General features: G+C 38.0%; 1 protein-coding gene across 1 annotated transcript; it reads right to left on the bottom strand.

Annotated features, from left to right (window-relative positions):
* Positions 1 to 2,716: 2,716 nt before the first annotated feature.
* LOC107096963 (elongation factor 2) lies at positions 2,717 to 12,612 on the bottom strand. Its single transcript, XM_015393894.1, has 14 exons — positions 12,483 to 12,612; positions 10,562 to 10,776; positions 8,764 to 8,945; positions 8,476 to 8,687; positions 8,218 to 8,396; positions 6,874 to 6,979; positions 6,492 to 6,744; positions 6,206 to 6,401; positions 5,439 to 5,562; positions 5,048 to 5,290; positions 4,363 to 4,716; positions 4,097 to 4,279; positions 3,703 to 3,835; positions 2,717 to 3,402 (listed from the first exon to the last, which is right to left on the bottom strand). The coding sequence occupies exons 1-14, from the start codon at positions 12,483 to 12,485 to the stop codon at positions 3,209 to 3,211; spliced, it is 2,577 nt and encodes an 858-aa protein (XP_015249380.1). The 5' UTR covers positions 12,486 to 12,612; the 3' UTR covers positions 2,717 to 3,208.
* Positions 12,613 to 19,763: the final 7,151 nt, after the last annotated feature.

Genomic DNA, 19,763 nt, shown 5'->3' on the forward strand with positions numbered 1-19,763 from the left:
TGAATCACTTATAGAGATTGTTATAGAGATGGTAGCAGTTATTTTTGTAATCCCAACATTATGTTAAATGTTGGTATAAACATTTTCATACCTGTTTGAAGGTAAAAAAATGTGGTTGTATATTACATAAAGTATATATCTGATTTTAACTGTAGGCAGTGTGCCCCTACCCCCAGTCCTAATGAGTTACACACATATCACATATATATGTAAGGAGAGATAAACATAATTTTACAAATTTATAGTAAATTTAGGCAAATTAGCTAAGTAATAAGATCCTTGTAAAGAATTACCGGTTTAGTTGATTTTCCCACTTTAAAAAGTGGCTTGGAAAAGGTAAAATCAAGATCAAGGTAAAATAACTCTTGGCACATTAATAGTAATACATATTTCTAGAAACTGATTAACATAAAATTTACTTATAATAAAACAAATATCTCAGTAATATCTAGGATTTCTAGATTAGCTAGAAATTGATTTGTTTTGCTTTTTGTATTTTCTCTTTGTATTTTTCCCTCCTGAATAAATTCAATTTTTTCCTCTAAATGCCCTGTCAGTGCTGGGTTATCCTGCAATAAAGATTTGGGTTCATATAAACACTCTGTATTAAAAAATAAGGTCTTCAGTCTTCATGCAGGTACTTTTAAAGCTTGAAAAGATTTATTAGGTGTTTATATGGTGTTTCAGTTTCACAGAAAGGTAGGTTATATCCACTGTTTCAACCGGATTTATCACCCAATGTTCAGACGCCCATTAAACCTGTATAGCTGTATTAGTGTGCAGCCATCTGTGGGTTCATTCAGACACTGATGACTCATGTGGCAGAGGAAACACAAGAGGACATCATGGAAAAGCACTACCCTCTCTATATATATATATATATATAGTTTTTTTCGATGGTGTCTGTGCAATGCTGAATTGCTTCATAACTGAAAACATAAAAAAAAAAAAATATATATATATATAGGAAGGAAAGGAGGGAGTTAATGAGACTATTCTACGTCTTTAGAAGGAGGAGGACAACTTGCCGTGTTAGGGATGAATTTTGGTCCACCAATTTATGGTTTAGACAAATATTCAGTTTCCTAAAGAAGTGATTCAGGCTTAGACTTTCACACTACCATGTTTGAATGCAGGCATTTTGTTCTATTTCTAATATGTTGTTAGGTTTGAGGTAGATTTAATGCAACAGCCCACCTTCAAAACTTCACCGTTCAAATATTTTCAGAATGTTTGGGGGCCTTGGTGAGATGTTCCTTTCCAAATGTGAATCTCCTCTTGGTTTTGTCCTGGGGTTACTCCTTTGGAAGCATTTTCGTAACCTTCTCACTTTTGCATCACAAAGTCTGGCCTTAATGGAGGTAAGTGAGGCCTGCAGTGCTTTAGATATTATTTCCGAGCTCTTATGTAAACTCCTGGATGACAATGATGCACACCTTGTGTCATTTATACAGGCAGCCTACTTCAGGTTTCACCACTGTTCCATGTTTATTCTATTTGTGACTGTTTCACATATGTTATTTTCTTTAGATTGGGCTTTACTGTGCTGCGTTGTGAGTTTTTTTTAGCCTTCTTCGCCTTGTCAGATGAGCTTGCACCTGCCAGTATTCAAGCTTGGTTGTAGCTATTACATGGTTTAACCTTTTAATTTCAAATGAACACTACAGCAAAGTGGTAGTGAGGTATTATGTTTATACTATGGCTTTTTTCTTAATTGTAGGTACAAATCCAACTAAAATCTTAATTGAGTTCTATATATGGATCAATGTTATATGTTGGCTTTGAAACTTCATAGTTTAAAAGTTCAGTCAAACATGCTGAATGATATAATTGTTTTGCAATTTTAAACTAAGAAAACATGTATTAGACACAGTGGTATGAATGTATTTAAAGTTCCCACATAGGTTTTTTAATTTCAAGCAACTTCTTTTAATGCAAGTAATATAACTTTTTTCTCTAAATAACACATAATTTCTCGTTTTAAAAACTTGAATTAAGGGATATGGACAAATGTTCCATCCTACCTCAACACTGAGAGCCTGAAATCAGGTTTTAATTGGAATGTACCTGAAATTAAATGTCTCTCTAATTGGACAGATTTGATCACATATCCCTGTATGTAAATTGTATCTTTATGCTGGGAGGACAGTTAAGACATGACAATATAGAAAGTGAATGAAAAATGGCTGAGGGGAAAACTACTGTTGATTATTTAAAAGAGAGAAATCAAACATTTTTCTTAATTTTCTTTAGGCTAAGTTGATCTGAATAAGTGGGAATCTTTTTATCTCAAGCCCCATAAACGTCGGATTAATTTCCTATTCAGTTAAATGATCACATTAGTGATACAGTGTTTATTTATTACTTCAGAGAACTTTTACTCTTCTCAGTAGAAATAGGTCAAACTAAAATGGCTTCTGTTTGGGGGGCCGTCTGTAGAGGAGAGGGGCACAGATGTCAAACCGCTCCCTTCCCCATGAACCTCTATGTAAAAGGAGGGAAACAGTGGAAAAAACAGGCCATGATTATATTTTAAAATGGTTGCATAAATATGGTGCAATAAAAAAAAGGACATTATTCAAAGTTACTTCAATCTGGACTTGAGTGAGAGAATTGGTTTCAGATCTGTGTGAGAGCGATAAGTGGCATCATAGGCTGCATAATCCTTTTTATTTCTCAACACTTAGGCAAGAACAGAACCTCAAGATTTATATTTGTATCATGATTTTATTTCTTTTATTTCATTACATCCACTGAACAACTGATCCGTTCAGTTTGACTTCTGTAACACTGTTTTGTGGTTTACATCTGGCCATGATCCGTTTCTAAGCATTATTGCAGCAGTATCACAGTGCACTGTACAGACCCTTCATAGCAGGTAGGTGGAAGGAAAGGAGATAGGAGGGATGAAGTAAAGGAACAGAGGAAATGAGCAATAACTGCTTTAATCTAATTGTTGTCTAAAACCCTCACCCTAGGCACTTGGTGTACGGTAGCTGTGAAATGAAAAAAAAAACAAAACAAAAGCATCACTGCTCCCGCTACCTTACAGCTAAAGCTTTGATTCTGCTTTGGGCTCTGAGTCAAACGCAAACAAACTGTGTGTTGGATCTTTAAGCCTGTGCAACGTTTTTTTTTTTTTTTTCAAAGTGCCCATGGGGTGGGGTTTTGTGTTGATTTGGTATTTTATGATCCAGAAGTTAGAGCTTTACAATTTGTCCAGGTAGTTGTCCAGTGCCGGTATACCCTCTTTCAGACCTTTGCGTTTCCTAATTTCAGCGACGACTTGGAAGGGTTTGCTGGTAGGGTCACTGGGATCTCCTTGGAGGATCTGCCAGTGGTCAAACACACATTGAGGGAAGGCCTGACCACCAGTGTTACTGCGCAGGTCAGCTGTGAAACCTGAAGGAAATTAAATAAAGAGGAAAGCTCAAGTTTTTGATAAGGTTACAAGGAGATATGTTAAAGAAACTAAAATACATTGATCCTTCTTGGTCTTTTTCATGTTTTGCAACCAGCTTAATGTATAATTTAACAGAAAAATAATTTTTTTTTAAACTGATTTAAAAATCTTTTTCCACCACTTTCTCTTTATAGAGATAGAACTGTTTTCCCCATTCTCTGTAAAAAAAAAAAAAAAAAAAAAGCTCTAGGGTTTGACTAAGCCATTCTAATACACGGGATTCGATAAAAATATCTTACCAAAGGATTCATTAACCGGCAGGTAGGCTTTCACCACAAACATAGGAGTTCCCATAACCTGGGATTCCTCAAAGACGTGTCCTCGTTTCCTGTTCAGAACACCATAGATCCCACCAACCACCTGTTCTGGGCACTGGAAATGGAAATGGATCAATGAATCAATGGACCTAAAACACAGCAAAAACTTAAAAGAAGCATATTTTTCCTTGATTTGAGCAGGTAAGGAATATTATAAGAAGATTTATGCTCTAAATTGTAAAAACTTACTCAGAATGAACAAATATTTAATGCTTAATCTGAAAAGATGTATGTAAAACATCCTCTCTAACTATAAAATTGGTTCTTACAGCTTCTTTGATGGCGTTTGGAGGGTTTTCCAGACATCATACAGTACCTGTATCTCCACTAGATAAACTGGCTCCATGAGGCGGGGCTGAGCAGTGAGCTGGCAGGCGTACAGGACCCTGCGAGCGGTGGGGATAATCTGTCCTCCACCGCGGTGAATGGCATCTGCGTGCAGTGTGACATCATGGATGTCAAACCTGATGGCTCGCATGTTTTCTTCACACAGCGCGCCCTGAGGGTTAAGGACAGTAAAGATTACCACCTAACTAAGTACATATAGCAGAACTTATCTGAACATTTAAATGGTCAAATAACCTCTTTGGTTGCCCACTGGAAACCAGCCACCACACTGTCCTTGATCTCATTGAGGTACTGGACTCCCTTTGTGACGTCTATCAGCAGATTGGGTCCGGTTCCGTCGGGACCGAAACACCAGATCTTCCTGGCCTCTGTCACCTCCCACTCGTATTTTTCAGCAAGATAACGAGCACGAGCTTTGAGCTCCTGCCGGGAGGTGACCTCTCCTTTCTCGATGTCTTCAGCCAGGCCATCTGGGAACGGACGGGATTTCATGAAGAGCCGATTGTGCTTGTTGGGGGACTTGGACAGACACATCTGATCTGATTCCTCCGTCACTGTCTCTCTGTAAGACACCACAGGATCGGATTTCTAAAAAGAAAGGGGACAGGAAGACGGTCAGAGAATATGTAGGAATGCTGTGAAATGAAGACCAAATTTGTCCAGGGTATGGCCATGTGCATTTGAACAGTTTTGTCAAGACCTTTAGAAAAAGCTTAATTTGAATTGCCTTAAACCTTTAAGTTATTGAAAGGAATCTTTAGGTATTTAAATGAAACATAAGATCAATATATATATATATATATATATATATATATATAGAATTTTAAATGATGTCATTAATATCCCTATCTGATTCATCATTCAACCATCATCTAGCATCAAGACTTCTTTGTAACTCAGAGAAATCCGCTCTATCCACCTTGAGTGGAATGCAGGCATGGTCCTCCTCCAGGTCTTTGAGGCAGATCTCCAGGTGGAGCTCTCCTGCTCCAGCAATGATGTGCTCTCCTGACTCCTCGATGATGCACTGCACCATAGGGTCGGACTTGGCCAGACGCTTCAGCCCCTCGACCAGTTTGGGCAAGTCAGCTGGGTTTTTGGCTTCCACGGCGACTCTGACCACGGGGCTCACGCTGAACTTCATCACCCTCATGTTGTGGGCCTGCGGAGAACAATCATTTGAGTATTTCTGTGTTGAAGCTGATTACAACAGGAAGGAAGGAAGGAAGGAAGGAAGGAAGGAAGGAAGGAAGGAAGGAAGGAAGGAAGGAAGGAAGGAAGGAAGGAAGGAAGGAAGGAAGGAAATATACTTGTTCAAAGGTAGTGATGGTCCCGGTCTTAACCAGGAACTGGTCAACTCCAACTAGACCAACAATGTTGCCGCATGGAACATCCTCAATTGGCTCCACATACCGACCCATCATCAGAATAGTCCTGTATGGAAAGTAAAGTAAGAGAGAAGGCACATAAGCAAGTATTAATCTAACAGTGCCTCTAAGCAATGCTTTTCAAAAATATTCATGCCTCCTGGAACTCTCTGCATTTTGTTTTCATAGCATTGATGAACCTTTTGTAAAGCAAAAGGAGTTTATTTTAAAAGCTTTTTTACAGAAATGTTCCACTCATTCTTCTTTTGAACAGATATAAATTAGTCCTTCTGGATGCAGAAGATCTTTAAACACAAGAAATTAAGTTTTGTCACAGATTCACAGTAGGACTTATAGGTCTGGACTTTAACTGGACCGTTTTATTCACATTTCATCTGTCAGGCTGCATGTTTTGGGTTAATGTGTTGTTGGCAGTTGAACCTCTGCCACAGATTTCCTATCCTAACTTAAATGGACAAAGGATTATTTTAGAGGAATTAGAATAAAAGTGGGTCAATTGAATCAAATACCACATTTGGGCACATATAAAATGTGCCCAAATGTGGTATGGTCACAATAATGTCACAATAATGGAATGATCTATTTTCCCATGATGGCTTTAGGTTCCATAGAAAGGCATCCCCAAAAATCAGGGCAAAAATGTGAAAAAGTTCAAGAGCAATGACTTCTTCAGCAAATCACATTCTCACCTCTGGATAGGTTTGATGTACAGGTCTTCCTTTTTTCCAGGGGTAAAGTTCGGCCCCATGATGCGCACCTTCAGGCCTGTGGACACGCAGCCAGAGAAGACTCGTCCAAAGGCGTAGAAACGCCCCTTGTCGCTTGTTGGTACCATCTTAGAAATATACATCATCAAAGGAGCCTTGGAATCACAGTTCTTGATACCTGAGAAGAGAGTTGAGACATTGAGAGTAAATCTGATGAATTGAAATTGCCATTTTAAATGGTTCTAATTAAATAATGTGGATGTCTGACCCATGGCAGCCTCGTCGTCTCCCGGTCCTTCATAGAGCAGCTCACAGCGGTACTTCTGTGCAGTGACAGGAGAGGGCAGATGGATGGTGATCATCTGGAGCAGGGCTTCCCCAGCAGGAAGCCAGCGGCGCATCACAGCCTTCAGCAAAGGCTTTCCTTCCTTCTCCTTGTCCTCAGTGTCCAACTTGACATCCAGCTTTTCAATTAGCTTGGCTGTTTCCTCCTTTTTGAAATTCATGATGGCATCAAACACCTGGGAGGGAGTTGATAAAAGGGCCAAAGAATGAATAAGGTCTAATTACCTCAGTGCAATTTTCAATGAACATTTAACATCTAGAATTATAAACTCCTGATAAGGAAATTAAATTTGACTAATTTTCACCTTGAAAATGGGATCCAAAACAAGCTGGGAAAAGGTTCGAGGTAACTTCTGTCCGTCAGGACCGCTGGCTGTCTTACTAAACTTTCCAGCACTTGGGTCGAAATATCTAGAAAAAGATTAGTGCACAAAGGTAAAAGAAAGTATTCAGATCCAGTGAAGGAATCTACAAGAATTGACATTTTTATGGACAAATGGATCTGAATTGACTTTGCTGAAGCATGTTTTTGTCATCCTATTTGACAGAAGAAGGATTTAAAAGTGCCTAATCTGATTTCAATTAATTATACATTAAAATAACAGGAATGAACATAAGAAAAAGCAGTGAAAATATAATATTTTCCTTTGCATAGAAAGTTCTTTTATGTTTAACTTTAAGCCTTTATCCTGGAGGGAGCCGTGGATTAAACCATTCTTTGCATTATGTCATTGTTTTTTATTTTCCACAAAGGGAACACCTTGCTTAGTGTGACTATGTTTAACTGTCTGTTTTTATAAGAAGCATTTCTTATGTGTTCTCTCTTTGTTTTTCCTCGGATAAAAAAGCTGAATATTTTTGGAAAAAGGGTCGTCCATTCAACTTGTAGAAAAGTGGTTCCTCTTTACTGTCTCCACCTTCTTTCTCAGTTTCTGTTGCATAGTTAACACATCACTCCACTTTATTAAACTGATAACCTTCTTATACTTAAAAACTGTTTTTCTTATTTTGGTACCATTGAAACTGATCGATTTTAGTGACAACTATATTGCCTGACTGAAATCTTGTTAGGTTTAAATATGGACCTGTACTCCCAAGGTAAATGGAGAAAATAGATTTTGCAATTAAAGGAAAATTCAAAAATAGATGGGATTCCTTTATGGAATATTGTAAATCCCTTCAAACTTTGCCTTCAGATTAAAACCCCCCTCCCTCTCCCTCTGTGTGAATTGGTGTGTGTTTTTGAGAGTTTATTTTGACTTTTGTTTGTTCAATTTGTTTGACTTGACTTTTCCATTGTAGACCTGTTGTTTCATGGGAGGTAAAACAACAAAATGTAATAAGGAAATGTTTTTATTTTCTTAATGTATATGACTAATTTGTTTCCTCAATAAACAAATGTATTAAAAAAAAAAAAACTGCCAAGGTCAAAAGGATGAAATCTCCAGATTGCCCGAAGCAGAAGCCAAATTCCAGTGTATTAATGGCAGAATTATAAAATAGAATAATTTACCCATTTGTTCAGCATTTATTTTTAGGCACTTATAAACATTCAACAACAGGAAAATGGCAGATAAATATGTTATCAGTGCATCTTTCAAAGACTATAACAACATCTGGCACCTTTTCAAGAATGCTCATAGTTTTACCTGTCTCCCCATAGCTTCTTCATCATGTCCTCCACTTTTTTACACCTCTCTGCTGGCCCCAGCTGAGCGACTCCTTTCGCCGCAAATTTAGCTACGTACATCTCAGCAAACTGCTTCAATGTGAAAGCCCAGCCGTGGAGGCCGGAGCCGAATCCTACTGTTCCGATAACGGGATCAATCTGGAAAGAAGAAGGTTTTTCTGTTACCATTTCATTGGTTGCCTTATTACAGAGGTTTGTTTTTGTGCAGGGGCCTCACCATGATGTTCCCCATGGGTCCACCTTCGTCTTCTCCATAGGTGGAGATGATGACGTTGACGTTCTCCACGATGCGTTGAAACGTCTGGTAGAGTTCGTCTGGCTCCAGCTGCAGCTCCAGCAGGGCCCGATCCATCTTGTTCATCATCAGAACCGGCTTGATGCGTTCAGCGATGGCCTGCCGCAAAACGGTCTCAGTCTGGACGCACACACCTGTCCAAAGACATGAAAAGGTGGGTGACTGCTGACAGCCTGAGTACTTAAGAGCAGGCGCAGCTCATACGATTACCTGAGACACAGTCCACCACCACCAGGGCGCCATCAGTGACTCTGAGGGCAGCAGTGACCTCAGAGGAGAAATCAACGTGACCCGGGGAATCAATCAGGTTGATGAGGAAGCCGTTTCCGTCTTTACTCTGCTTGATGAATGCCAGGTCATTCTCTTCAAGCTCATAGTACATGGAGATGGCCCTGAATTAGAAAAAGAGAAAATAAGAGACATGTTCAATCTACATTTAAGACCAACAATTTGTTTTAGCTCAACCTTGTGGTAAACACACTAAAAACGATGCTTCTGCATCACCATCACAAATGAAAACAGATGCATAACAGAATTTGTAATAAGGCATACCATACAGTGACTAAGTGGGAAACATTTAACTAATCAACAGGAGGGGGGGATTTAATTATTCAATCTCCTAATGATTTGTATTGGTTCAATTACAAACAAATTATCTGTCTCTAATATAGCTATTTCATTTAAATGTAAAGAGACAGAAAACACATATAACACATTATAAAAATCGAACATTTTAAAATTTCAAATTAATCTTCATGTTATGGAATTAAATCTGTATTAGATACTTTCTTAGGGCAAAATTCTGGCTTCCACAGATTGGTTAAGGGCCAAAATAGGTACCCAGAGTGAATGAATGGTTTTAAAGTTAGAAAAAAAAAAAAAAAAAGAAAAGAAAATCCCTTTATTGTCCCAAAAATGGGGAAATTCTGGTGTTTACAGCAGCAAAACGATTATAGAAAAAATATGGACCTTAGCAAAATGTATAAGAATAACATAATAGTGAAGAGTTAAAGTTGGCACAATCTATGGGAGAAATGTTTTAGCAGTAAACTGTCTTCTCTAGAGAACTTAGTTTTAAACTGGGACTGGCACTTTACAAAAAGTCAAATGTGTTTCAGCCCACTGTGTCATGAAACACAGCAGATTTGGAAACATTGAAAAAGTTTAAAAATATCTCAGCCTCAAGTTTAACCTCATTTAGAGCAGAGGTTACTAATATCTAGTTGACAAATACCCCCTTTTAAATTAAACCTCTATAATGGAAGGCTTTTCAGAATATAGATCTTTTTCTCATATCTGTCCAAGGATCCTGGTTTGGATAAACAATGTTTTAAAACTTACTTAAAAACAAAATAACTATAGCTGTAGATTACAGGTCCATTCATTAAAAGTTTTACTTCATATAAATAAACCATAACTTACTGAAGATTATCTGCATTCTGTTTTTTTCCCCAGGCTTTACATTAAATATTTTATGGTAATATTTTTTTTTTAAACTTAAAAAAGGCCACATGTTGATAATAATGAACTAATCAATCAACTATAGCCCAGAATAAGGTCCATTTGTACTTGATCAGCTCTGATTGGTGGTCAGAAGGACAAAAACTGAAAAATATATTATTTTTTCCACCATAAATTTATCAAAACTAATAACCCCTCCCATTTTGGTTTATAAACATAGCAACCAAAAGCATGTATTTTGATTTTCCCTCCTTGGTTTCAGTGAAATCATATAAAAGTTACATAACTATGCAGATGGGTTTGAGTTTTCTTTGTTTTGTTTTTTTTTTTTTGTTTTTGCTGGATTTACTGCTGTCTCTATTAAAAAAACCCTGAAGTAAATTTCCTGCTTTTTGTGTGTTATAGTCTTAAGAAAAAATGGAGTCAGTAAGAATCTGAATGGGAAGGTTAAAACTCATAGAATCAGTATCAGTAGGGTCTGATTAATGAATCTCTTTTCAATAATATCTGAACTGATAAGCCAAATGTTGAACCATGTTCCACACACGTTGATTTAATGGTGATGCAGCGCTCCTGCTCGTCTTTGCGTGTGTCTGTGAAGCGGGTCTCCCCGGCCCGGGAGGACGCTATGATCCCAGCTTTGGACACCAGCGAGTCAGTCAGGGTGGACTTCCCATGATCCACGTGGGCGATCACAGACATGTTCCTGATGTTGGACTTTTTGTCCATGATGGCCCGGATCTGATCCACAGTGAAGTTCACCTGTGGGGAGTGGGTTACATGTCACATGTTGCATTCACTTTCACACCAACAGCAGCAGAAGTCCACTTTATTCATCGTATGCTTCTATTTATGTCATGTAGTCAGCGTACACAGCCGCTCCGGGCAGAGTTATAAAAAGAAAGACATGCCTGAAACTGAAGCTAGGAGGAAAGAAGTGGTCGGGGGTTAGAGTGGGGGGTGTAGATTTTGCCTCCTCCACAAATCAGGAATTACTTAGTCACCATACATATGCTCTAGCTCAACGGGTCAAGCTGGATCACTCTGTCCTAGAGAATAACACTGCTTTAAATATTAAACCGTGAAGATGAAGCCAGCGAGAATATTTCTACCCATACTATGAACTTATGTTTGAAAACAAACTTCTAACTACTAGGTCTGAGCTAATGATTATATTTTGTATGTAGAAAGACTGATTTGTTAGATCCCAGAGTAAGCAATAGCATTTATATTAGCTGTTTTTCATAGTTTGATTTAATAAAAAAACTCTATGGGACCTAAAAAGCCTTAGTTTAATGTGGAAACTTCTGTTTTTAAAGGCAAAATGATCTAAAATTACAAGATAAATTCATAAACGGGAGTGATCACAAAAATTGTAAGATTTATTTTGGTATATATACAAATTATATTTTATATAATATGTGAAGATTCCATGTAAAGATAAAAAAGCAAGAAAAAATCTTTATATGACTTAAAGGTATAGTGGAGGATGTTCTTTTTCCGGGTGAATCATCAAAATAAGTGGTCCGCCTAAGCTATATTATAAATAAATATACATTAATCTAAGTTATTCCAAGGAGTAACCCATTCTGAAATAAATAAAATATAAAAATAAAAATCTGTTGCCTACAAAATCCTCTCTATTCTTCTTTAAGGAAAGCTTTACTATGATGAAACATTTATTAACCAGTTTTTTTAAAGCTTTGAAGGATTTTAGGAAATAAAAAAAAAATAAAAACATCTTATAAGATTTCTGCAAACATAAGGATCCCCAAATTAATATTAATTATTTATTGAATAGGCTCATTTAGAATGAAATATGTGCTAAATGATCTGACCTAGATCCAGGCCAAAATGACTCCATATATATATAGGACATCCTGTTTATTGAACAAAAACAAATAGACCCAAAAGGATGATGGAAAGTCGTAATAAGCGGTGGCATAACACGTCTGTGAATGACGTATTGTTTCTGGCCTGTATGTTGTTTTATATATTGAAGCCCCCAAATCAAACAGAGTGACGCAATCGCCTTAAACATCATTTTATCATTCAGTAAAGCTACGATTCACCGTATTTCCCCCAGACATGTCAGCTGTAAGGTGTTTTCTTTCTCCACCGTAAATAATCGGAGCATTTCTGCAGTCATGCGTGAATTAAAGGCTTTGCGGTGAGCGTCACGCAGAGGCCGTGCGGTAAAGGCCACAGCCCTGCTTTACCAGCCGGCTGCTGCGTATGTTACAGCCCACCGCAGCCGGAGCCCTTATCTGGTCACGCAACACCGCCGGGCCCCGGCATCCATTTCACGCACCTGACAGGCTCCGTCCAGGCGCGGCTTGTTGCGCTGTCACAGTTATATCCACGCATTACAGTGGAACGGCTCTAAGACTGGCTGCGCACTTTTACAGACGCATTAAAACAACCCTAACCCTGTTCTAGCTTTAGAGAAAAGCGCGTTAAACACTCACCATGTTGGATTGTGGTCGTGGATCCTCGTATGAGACGGTTTATCGCAGTAGACACTGCCTCTGAGGACAGGCAGTCCCGGTGGCGTGAGAGAAGAGACCGGGCTGCTGCTGCGGCTGGTGCTTTCAAGTGCAAGAGAGGGCGTGCAGCGACAGGGGGCGCTGTTTCTCACAGAGCCCTGCTTAGATCAGCTTTCTGTTCACTGCGGGCGAAAGAGGATATCTGTTTACTCTGTTTATTTTTTAAAGAAAAATTTGAAATTAGGTACACATTGTTGTACAGAGTGATTTTTCTGCAATTTGTCTGTAAATCTTAATTTTGGCCTTTCTGACCAGAACACCTTTTTATGTATTCACATCATCTCCTAACTGCCTTATTGCAAACTGCTAACAGAACTTGCTCAATTTAAAGTTTGTGGACATTAAATTAGTTGTTCTGTCAACTAATTCTTTCAACCAACTGTTCCACATGAGCTGTTGATCCTCACAGCTCATCCAGTGGTGGTTCTAGACCAAATTAATCAAGGAGGGAAGGGTTTTATCCTTTTTTCAGTTTTATCCTTTCCTGTTCTATTTAAATTGCAGTGTCCATATAATCTGTAATAGTCCCAGCATGAATTATAGTAAAGCTATTTATATGCATAAATCAAGCAGAACGCTATGGCGATAGTGTTGGGATCCAGAGGCTTGCCCACCAGAGGGCGCCGAGGATCCCTTCCTGGTGGTTTGTACTCCTGTTGGGATCTGGGGTGCTGTCTACCTTCCTCCACCAGAGGGCGTACTGGATCCCCTGAAGCTGGAGCTGACTTCACCAGCTGCTCCTCATCTGCTCATCAGGAGACCAGTACTTAAGTGGGCTGTGGACAACACTCCAGTGCCAGAGTGTTTTGCCAGTTATGGAAGAACCTGTCTGAAAACTGAAACTCTGGAAGAGTTTCTCTGTCTAAAACCAATCTGTCTGATTATTGAGGAACCCTGGAGATCAGAAACTCTGGAAGAGTTCCTCTTTCTGAAACCAGTCTGTCTGATCACGGAAGGACCCTGGAGAATCAAACCTGTCAGCCCTCAGCCTGCCATCAGCCTCTGGACCCTCCAGGTTTCCCCCTCTGCTGCTCTGCTCAAACCTCTGAACAGGTACAGACCTGCGCTCACTCAACCAGCAAGATTACCTGGACTTCAGCTAACCATTCTGTCCCCCTCTGCAGTGAAAATCAGTCGTGACCAGTCTTGGACCAGATCTTCCCCAGAATCAGTTCTGTGTGTAAACCTGTGTGTTTGAATAAACCTTTGAACTTTTTCCCCTGTCTCAGAGTGTGTTCTGCATTTGGGCTAGAATCACAACCCCAACATGACAGATAGCCGTACTGCTCCACTTGTGAAAGTAAAATCTGTTGGGCTCTTTTTTGGCATCAAGAAAATTATTGTAATGGCAACATTGCCAGACAGGATAGTGTTAAAAAAAAAAGGGGAAAAAAAAGAGGAAAACAGCTGGACTAAAGAATAACGCCCCCCCCCCACACACACCAAAAAACAAAAAAAAAAAACAGGGCAAGTTGGCATCATTTCATATATTAATTGAGCCACACTGCCAAGGTTACAGACCCCGTTATCCAACAGATTAAAACCGTGATCATATCTTGCACAACTAAGTCTTAAAGCTGACTGTGATTTCTAAATAAGTGTTAAAGGAAATTGTAAAGGCCAAATATCAAATTGGTTAAATTGACAAATTAGTTATGGAGTCTTCTGCCAACACAATTTAGTATAACACTGGTAAAACTCATGTGGAAAAATAAGATTCTTTGAATAAATACATTTGCCATTCATTTGAGTAAGTAAATAATGAGTGTCTTTGCCCTTAAAATGAGATATTATGCCCTTTAAATACAACAATTGGTTTTTTTTATTTGCTTTAAATCATCTTATTCCATCAGCAAATTGTGTCATCCACTTAGTTAAATCAGGGATAAATACACCTATTTTAAGAAAGATTGAATAACTTTCAATTTTGCAGTTTATGATTTCAGTGCAGAGGCCATAACAGGTACTAGTTCCAGCTCTACAGGGGGGACTGGCCCCTGTTAATTTTAGCAGGCAGCCATGCTGATAGATTTGCCGTCATGCTTATAAAGGTTGGAACATGTTTTTCTAAGCAAAGCCAGTTCTAAACCTTTTCACACCCTTATCTGAGATGTTAGGATTATTTTCCTATTTCCTTTACAGTGAGCCGTCTGCTTTGTTTATTTGTCTTGTTCAATGATGCTCTGAAACAAACCTCTGTCATCCTTCAACAAACTGAATTTTATTCAGGCCTATCAGAGTGAAGGGGGCTAAATATAGCTGCATACCATATCTTTACAATTTTTATTTTTACATTTTTAAATCCATAAATCCTTTTCTCTAGAATTAGGTAACAACATCAAAACAGAATAGAATACATTCAAGGTTGGGTTTGTTATACAATAAAATCTCAAGAATTTCTAAGGTTTAAAATGCTTTTGATAAAAAGCCTCTCTGTGTTTTGGTAAAATGTAAAATCAAACTTTTTGCTCTGATTGCAGGGAAAATGCCCAGCTCTTTTTAGAAGGTCCTGTTCTGTAGCGGTTATACAATTTGAAGGCAATACCTAAAAGTTAAAATTTTGGGGTAATAGAGAGTTATATTGGACAACTGGATATTTTTTTTTATTTTAGCAATGCTGCATTTAGTTTGCACCAACCATTTCCTCTGTCCTGCTTTCATCACATTTAGTTTCTCTGACCAAACAACGTTACATTTATTGAAAGAGCAAAGGTTTCCTCCCTGCGTGCCTCTCATGAAATTTTAACTCTAAAGTTCCTGTTTTATTTTAGAGACAATCACTTTCGCATGGACAGTAAGAGCCTGGTGTAGGTCCTGCATTAACATTTAAAGTTTTTCTCTTAATATTATTCTTTTTCTCGTCATCTTGAGGCTCTGCTCTCAGGGTACTTGGATGGCCAGATCTGGGCTGGTAGATCATTTTCCATAAACTGGTATGGCTGATTACAATGTCTCAAGATCCTAAAGGTGCTGCAGTTTTCTTTCTAAAGACCTGAGACAGCCTTCAAGATCTCACCAGCCTTCAGCCTTTACGCCAGTTCTAATAAGCCCACAAAACAAAATATTGACAGTTTGAATTGAGTAAACCTCCTTTACAATTCTAAGCAATAATGTTTTAATCACCTGCTTCCGAGCTGATGCTATTGTGTGTTGTTTAGTCATTGTAGTGTTTAGAGCGTCCTTATTGATCCCTCAATAGAATTTACTTTGCTAATTACATTTTAAAGCAATCTTTATATGTCTAAATATTCTGTTTCATTCTTTGTGGCCTGGGACGGACGGATGGACGGGCGGATTCAAATTACAGCGCAAATGCAAAGAGGATTGATTTGTTATTATCTAACCCCACTATTAAATGTTAGCAGCGTTAGTAACTATTATCCATTTTCATTTTAAACATAAACACTCTTCTGCCACAAACTATCAACAACAAAAACATTAAAAACCTCCCTATAGAAATAATGCACCGATACACAACAATAGACTACAATGCAGCGGTTTACGTGAACATAAGCTTCTGTGCCACTGTGGTCATTTGTTACTACCTTATAAAATATGAAACAGTTATTCATTATTTATCGGCCACCTTTGAAGGGGTCTGATAAATACAGCATATTTATAGAAGAGTTAGAACACATGAATCTAAAAGGGCTTTTTTATTCCTTTTTTTTATTATAACATTAGGAAATCTGTCTGGTTTAAGTGTATAATCCATGCCGGAATGATTCAGTGATGAGGGCTGGAGGTTTTCCATTCCCATCTGTTTAATATTGCACTGTGAAGCAGCTTTAGCATGCTGTAAGTGCTTTCCACCAGCTGAGGGCAGAGCAGAACAAAACATCTCTGGGGAGGCCTGGACAAAAAAGAAAAAAGGGAGATTATCAAACAGAGTGGAAAACATTGGATATGGAGTATCTCGAGTGAGAATTATTTCTGACTGCACTTTTTTTTTTTATTACAGCAACTATTAATGTCCTGTATATCCGATTTTGTATAATTCACCAACAGAGAATAAAAACAATTGTTACATTTTTTTTTAAGATAAAAGAAAAAATCAGTGGGCTGCATTTGTGCACAATCCCATTTACACTGATATAGAAAATATTTTCAAGTCCTGCCAAGGTCAGTCAGTGGATGGAGAGCATCAATAAACGTTGTTTTAAACATCCCAGCAATGTCTTTCTGCACAGTTGTGCAAACCTCAGGGGAGTGTGGGCTAGTGGTTAGGGCATTGTGCTTGGATCCCAAAGGTTCTGAGTTCAAGCTCCACTGCCACTCTGGCTCTGAGCAAGTACCCTTAACCCTACACCGCTCCCCGGATGCCGCACACTAGCATCCATCTGCTCCCCAAAGGGATGGGTTAAATGCAGAGAGTTCATTGTGTTGCTTTGTACTTGTGACAGAACAATGACAATAAAGTTGAGTTCTTATTCTATTCTATTTAGAGCAGGACTTTGACTAGGCTCAAAATCCAGCTCTATCTGTATTATTAGAATAATTTTACTGACCCAATATAGAGTCATTTGCAGCCTCTAACAAGGTTTTCTCAACAGATTTTTGTGTCAGCGCACTTGTGACAAACTGCAAAAAGAATCCAGAAATTTAGGTGAAAAGCCTTCTCCCATAGGTTTGCAGTTAAGAAATACTCTTTTAATTTTCACGTGATATATTAAAGAGTGCCCCATGTTATGTCCACAGCTTCACAGCTTTAAGTCTACAATATTATCATTGTCTTCTCTGATCCTTAGCCTCGATGATGTTCTTTATTTTAAAATTTCAATCTTGTCCTTAAAACGGCTATTTAACTGGTGAGATTAAATGCACATAAATGGACTCCTTTGACTTCTCAAGACATCTTTAGCATCAGATGTTATCTGGTATCAGCATTAAGGGGCCTGAATGAATATTGTATCACTTTTAATACCTCTTCATTTAAAGTGACTGGTTTGAGTTAGTCTAATTTGTAGTGTTTTATAAGGAAAATGTTGGAAAGTTCATTAGGTGGAAATCATTTTAAACACACAGCTGATGGGAAGTACTAATTCTGGTATTTTGATTAGAGTTTACAGAAAAAAACACACTAAGGCACTAAAAATGTGATACATCCTCACACCTTTTTTAACAACAGAGAGTATAAAATATATCAAGTTTCTATTGTTAGTAAATAGCCAACCAATCTCCAAACATTCTGAGCAGTCCAGCCTCGGTTTTTACCCCACTTCAGTGTTACAGCGCTGTAGATCACGCCTTCCACTTGTGCAGCTGACTTGCTAACAGAGTGACTGATGAATCCAAAGCCATGTGTTTGCAGGTGTACACGTTTATTCAAAATGATGAGCACAGATTGGTAATTATCATACGGAGCGGCAGGTTTGTGAGAAAGCATTGCAGAAATATTACTTTTTTCATGCACAGCTGGTGGGCCTTAAAATGACTGTCATCCTGCTGCTTTAAGTGCAAGAAAACATTTCACAGAGCTCCAAAAAAAAAAAGAGAGATCTCCATCATCACACAGCATGAAAGGATTTTAGGGTGGCAAAAGAATAGTTCTTACACTCAACATGAAAGGCTTTAAAGACCTGAATTCTTTGGCGGTTAAAACTCCTTTAAAAAAAATTTGTTTGTAATATTTAGTTTTTTAACATTTCATACATAAAACCAATTGCATTTCAAAGTCCTAATATTTGACACCTTTAAATCTTTTGATATTTTGTCCAGTCGTAGCTTCATATGTCATTCGAGTTTGTTCTATTATTTATAATTTTTTAGCTACTTAAAGGTCATCATTGGCCTAATGTACTCTTTTAAAATTGAATTAAATACATGTGAGTTCTATTTACAAGACTGGTAACTTTTGAAGACAACTAGTTGCACTGAATTGTATTTAGGGGTATTGGATTAAAGGGGTTTGAATGCAAATCAAAGCCAAGGATTTCAGATTTTTATCTGTGAAGAAAACCTTAAAATTAATCACAGCTTTCTGTTGTTCCATTACATAACCTAAACAGAGAAAACATTAAAAAAACATACTTTTGCACAGCCATACTTTAACAGCCTGCGTCTAAGTGAAAATCATCACGCTTAGATTTGTTCACAACATTGTTTTAGTGTTCCTGGATATATCAAAGATCTCTGCCTGAGTTTGCACACTAAACCCTGGAGACTTCTCTTTCATAAGTGACTAAAAATTTGGCACACTTCAGTTTTTTTTGTTTTTTTATTCAGATCTCTAGGGTGTTTTTCTGCTGGCTCTGTGTTTGGGCTTTGCAAAATACAGATTCTACACCATTTTGATACCAACAATAAAGAAATAATAATCAGTAGAACCATCTGAAGTGTTGTTTGTTGTGTATGTATTCATTTCATATAAGATGTAGTGCTATAAGAGCGGAATGGGAAAATTATGAAGAAATCCAAAGGGTGCATAGATCTGACCACCATCTTCTCCTTATGTTTTTTTTTGTTGTTGTAACGTTTTCTGATCATTTCAGTTTCTCCAAAGCCCCAAACCTAAAAGGGGTGACCTTTCTAGCTGTTAATGGTTGTATTCTCTCAGTGGCAAAGCTCTAGGCTCTAGGCAGCTAACGTGGCTTTAAGAAATTTGGCTGGGGGGAACAGAGGAATAATCTTTGCCTTTGGTCTTTCAGATGCCCATAAGGAGTCCAAGGTCACTTTCCTTGGAGCTGTTTATTCGATTTCCCCTGAAAAACTGGGCTAAGCTTGACAGAATATCATAAAAAGTAAAATAGATATTAGGGTTCGGATTTGCTTTCTGCGACCAGTTTGAAGTTTTACTACCTTTGTAGAGATGTTTTGTGTTATAGAAAAAGAAGAATCCTTTGAGGCCCCTTAAAAATATGGACACCCTCAGAAGAAAATGACAAAAATGCTATATATTATAAACTGTTTTAGCTCTTCTGAGGAAAAAAAATATAGTTCATAGAAGTTGAGAGAAAAGCCTGTATGTAGAAATATAACATGCAGGGATGGGATGTGAGTGTCTACTGGGGGACAATTACCTTCGCAGATATCAGAGATAAACTCTTCCTAGTTCAATGTTTTTCACTAATGGACCTGTAATTTATTTTACTCCACCTGCCTCCATCTTACTCAAGCTTAAAGAATTATGCACTACCTTCAATTGGTCTATCACAAAATCCCAATGAAAGTTTGTTTTGGTAATTTTAATGAATAAGTTCCCTG

The sequence above is a fragment of the Cyprinodon variegatus genome, unplaced genomic scaffold (assembly GCF_000732505.1).
Source record: "Cyprinodon variegatus isolate N-32 unplaced genomic scaffold, C_variegatus-1.0 Scaffold661, whole genome shotgun sequence".
Taxonomy (NCBI): Eukaryota; Metazoa; Chordata; class Actinopteri; order Cyprinodontiformes; family Cyprinodontidae; genus Cyprinodon; species Cyprinodon variegatus.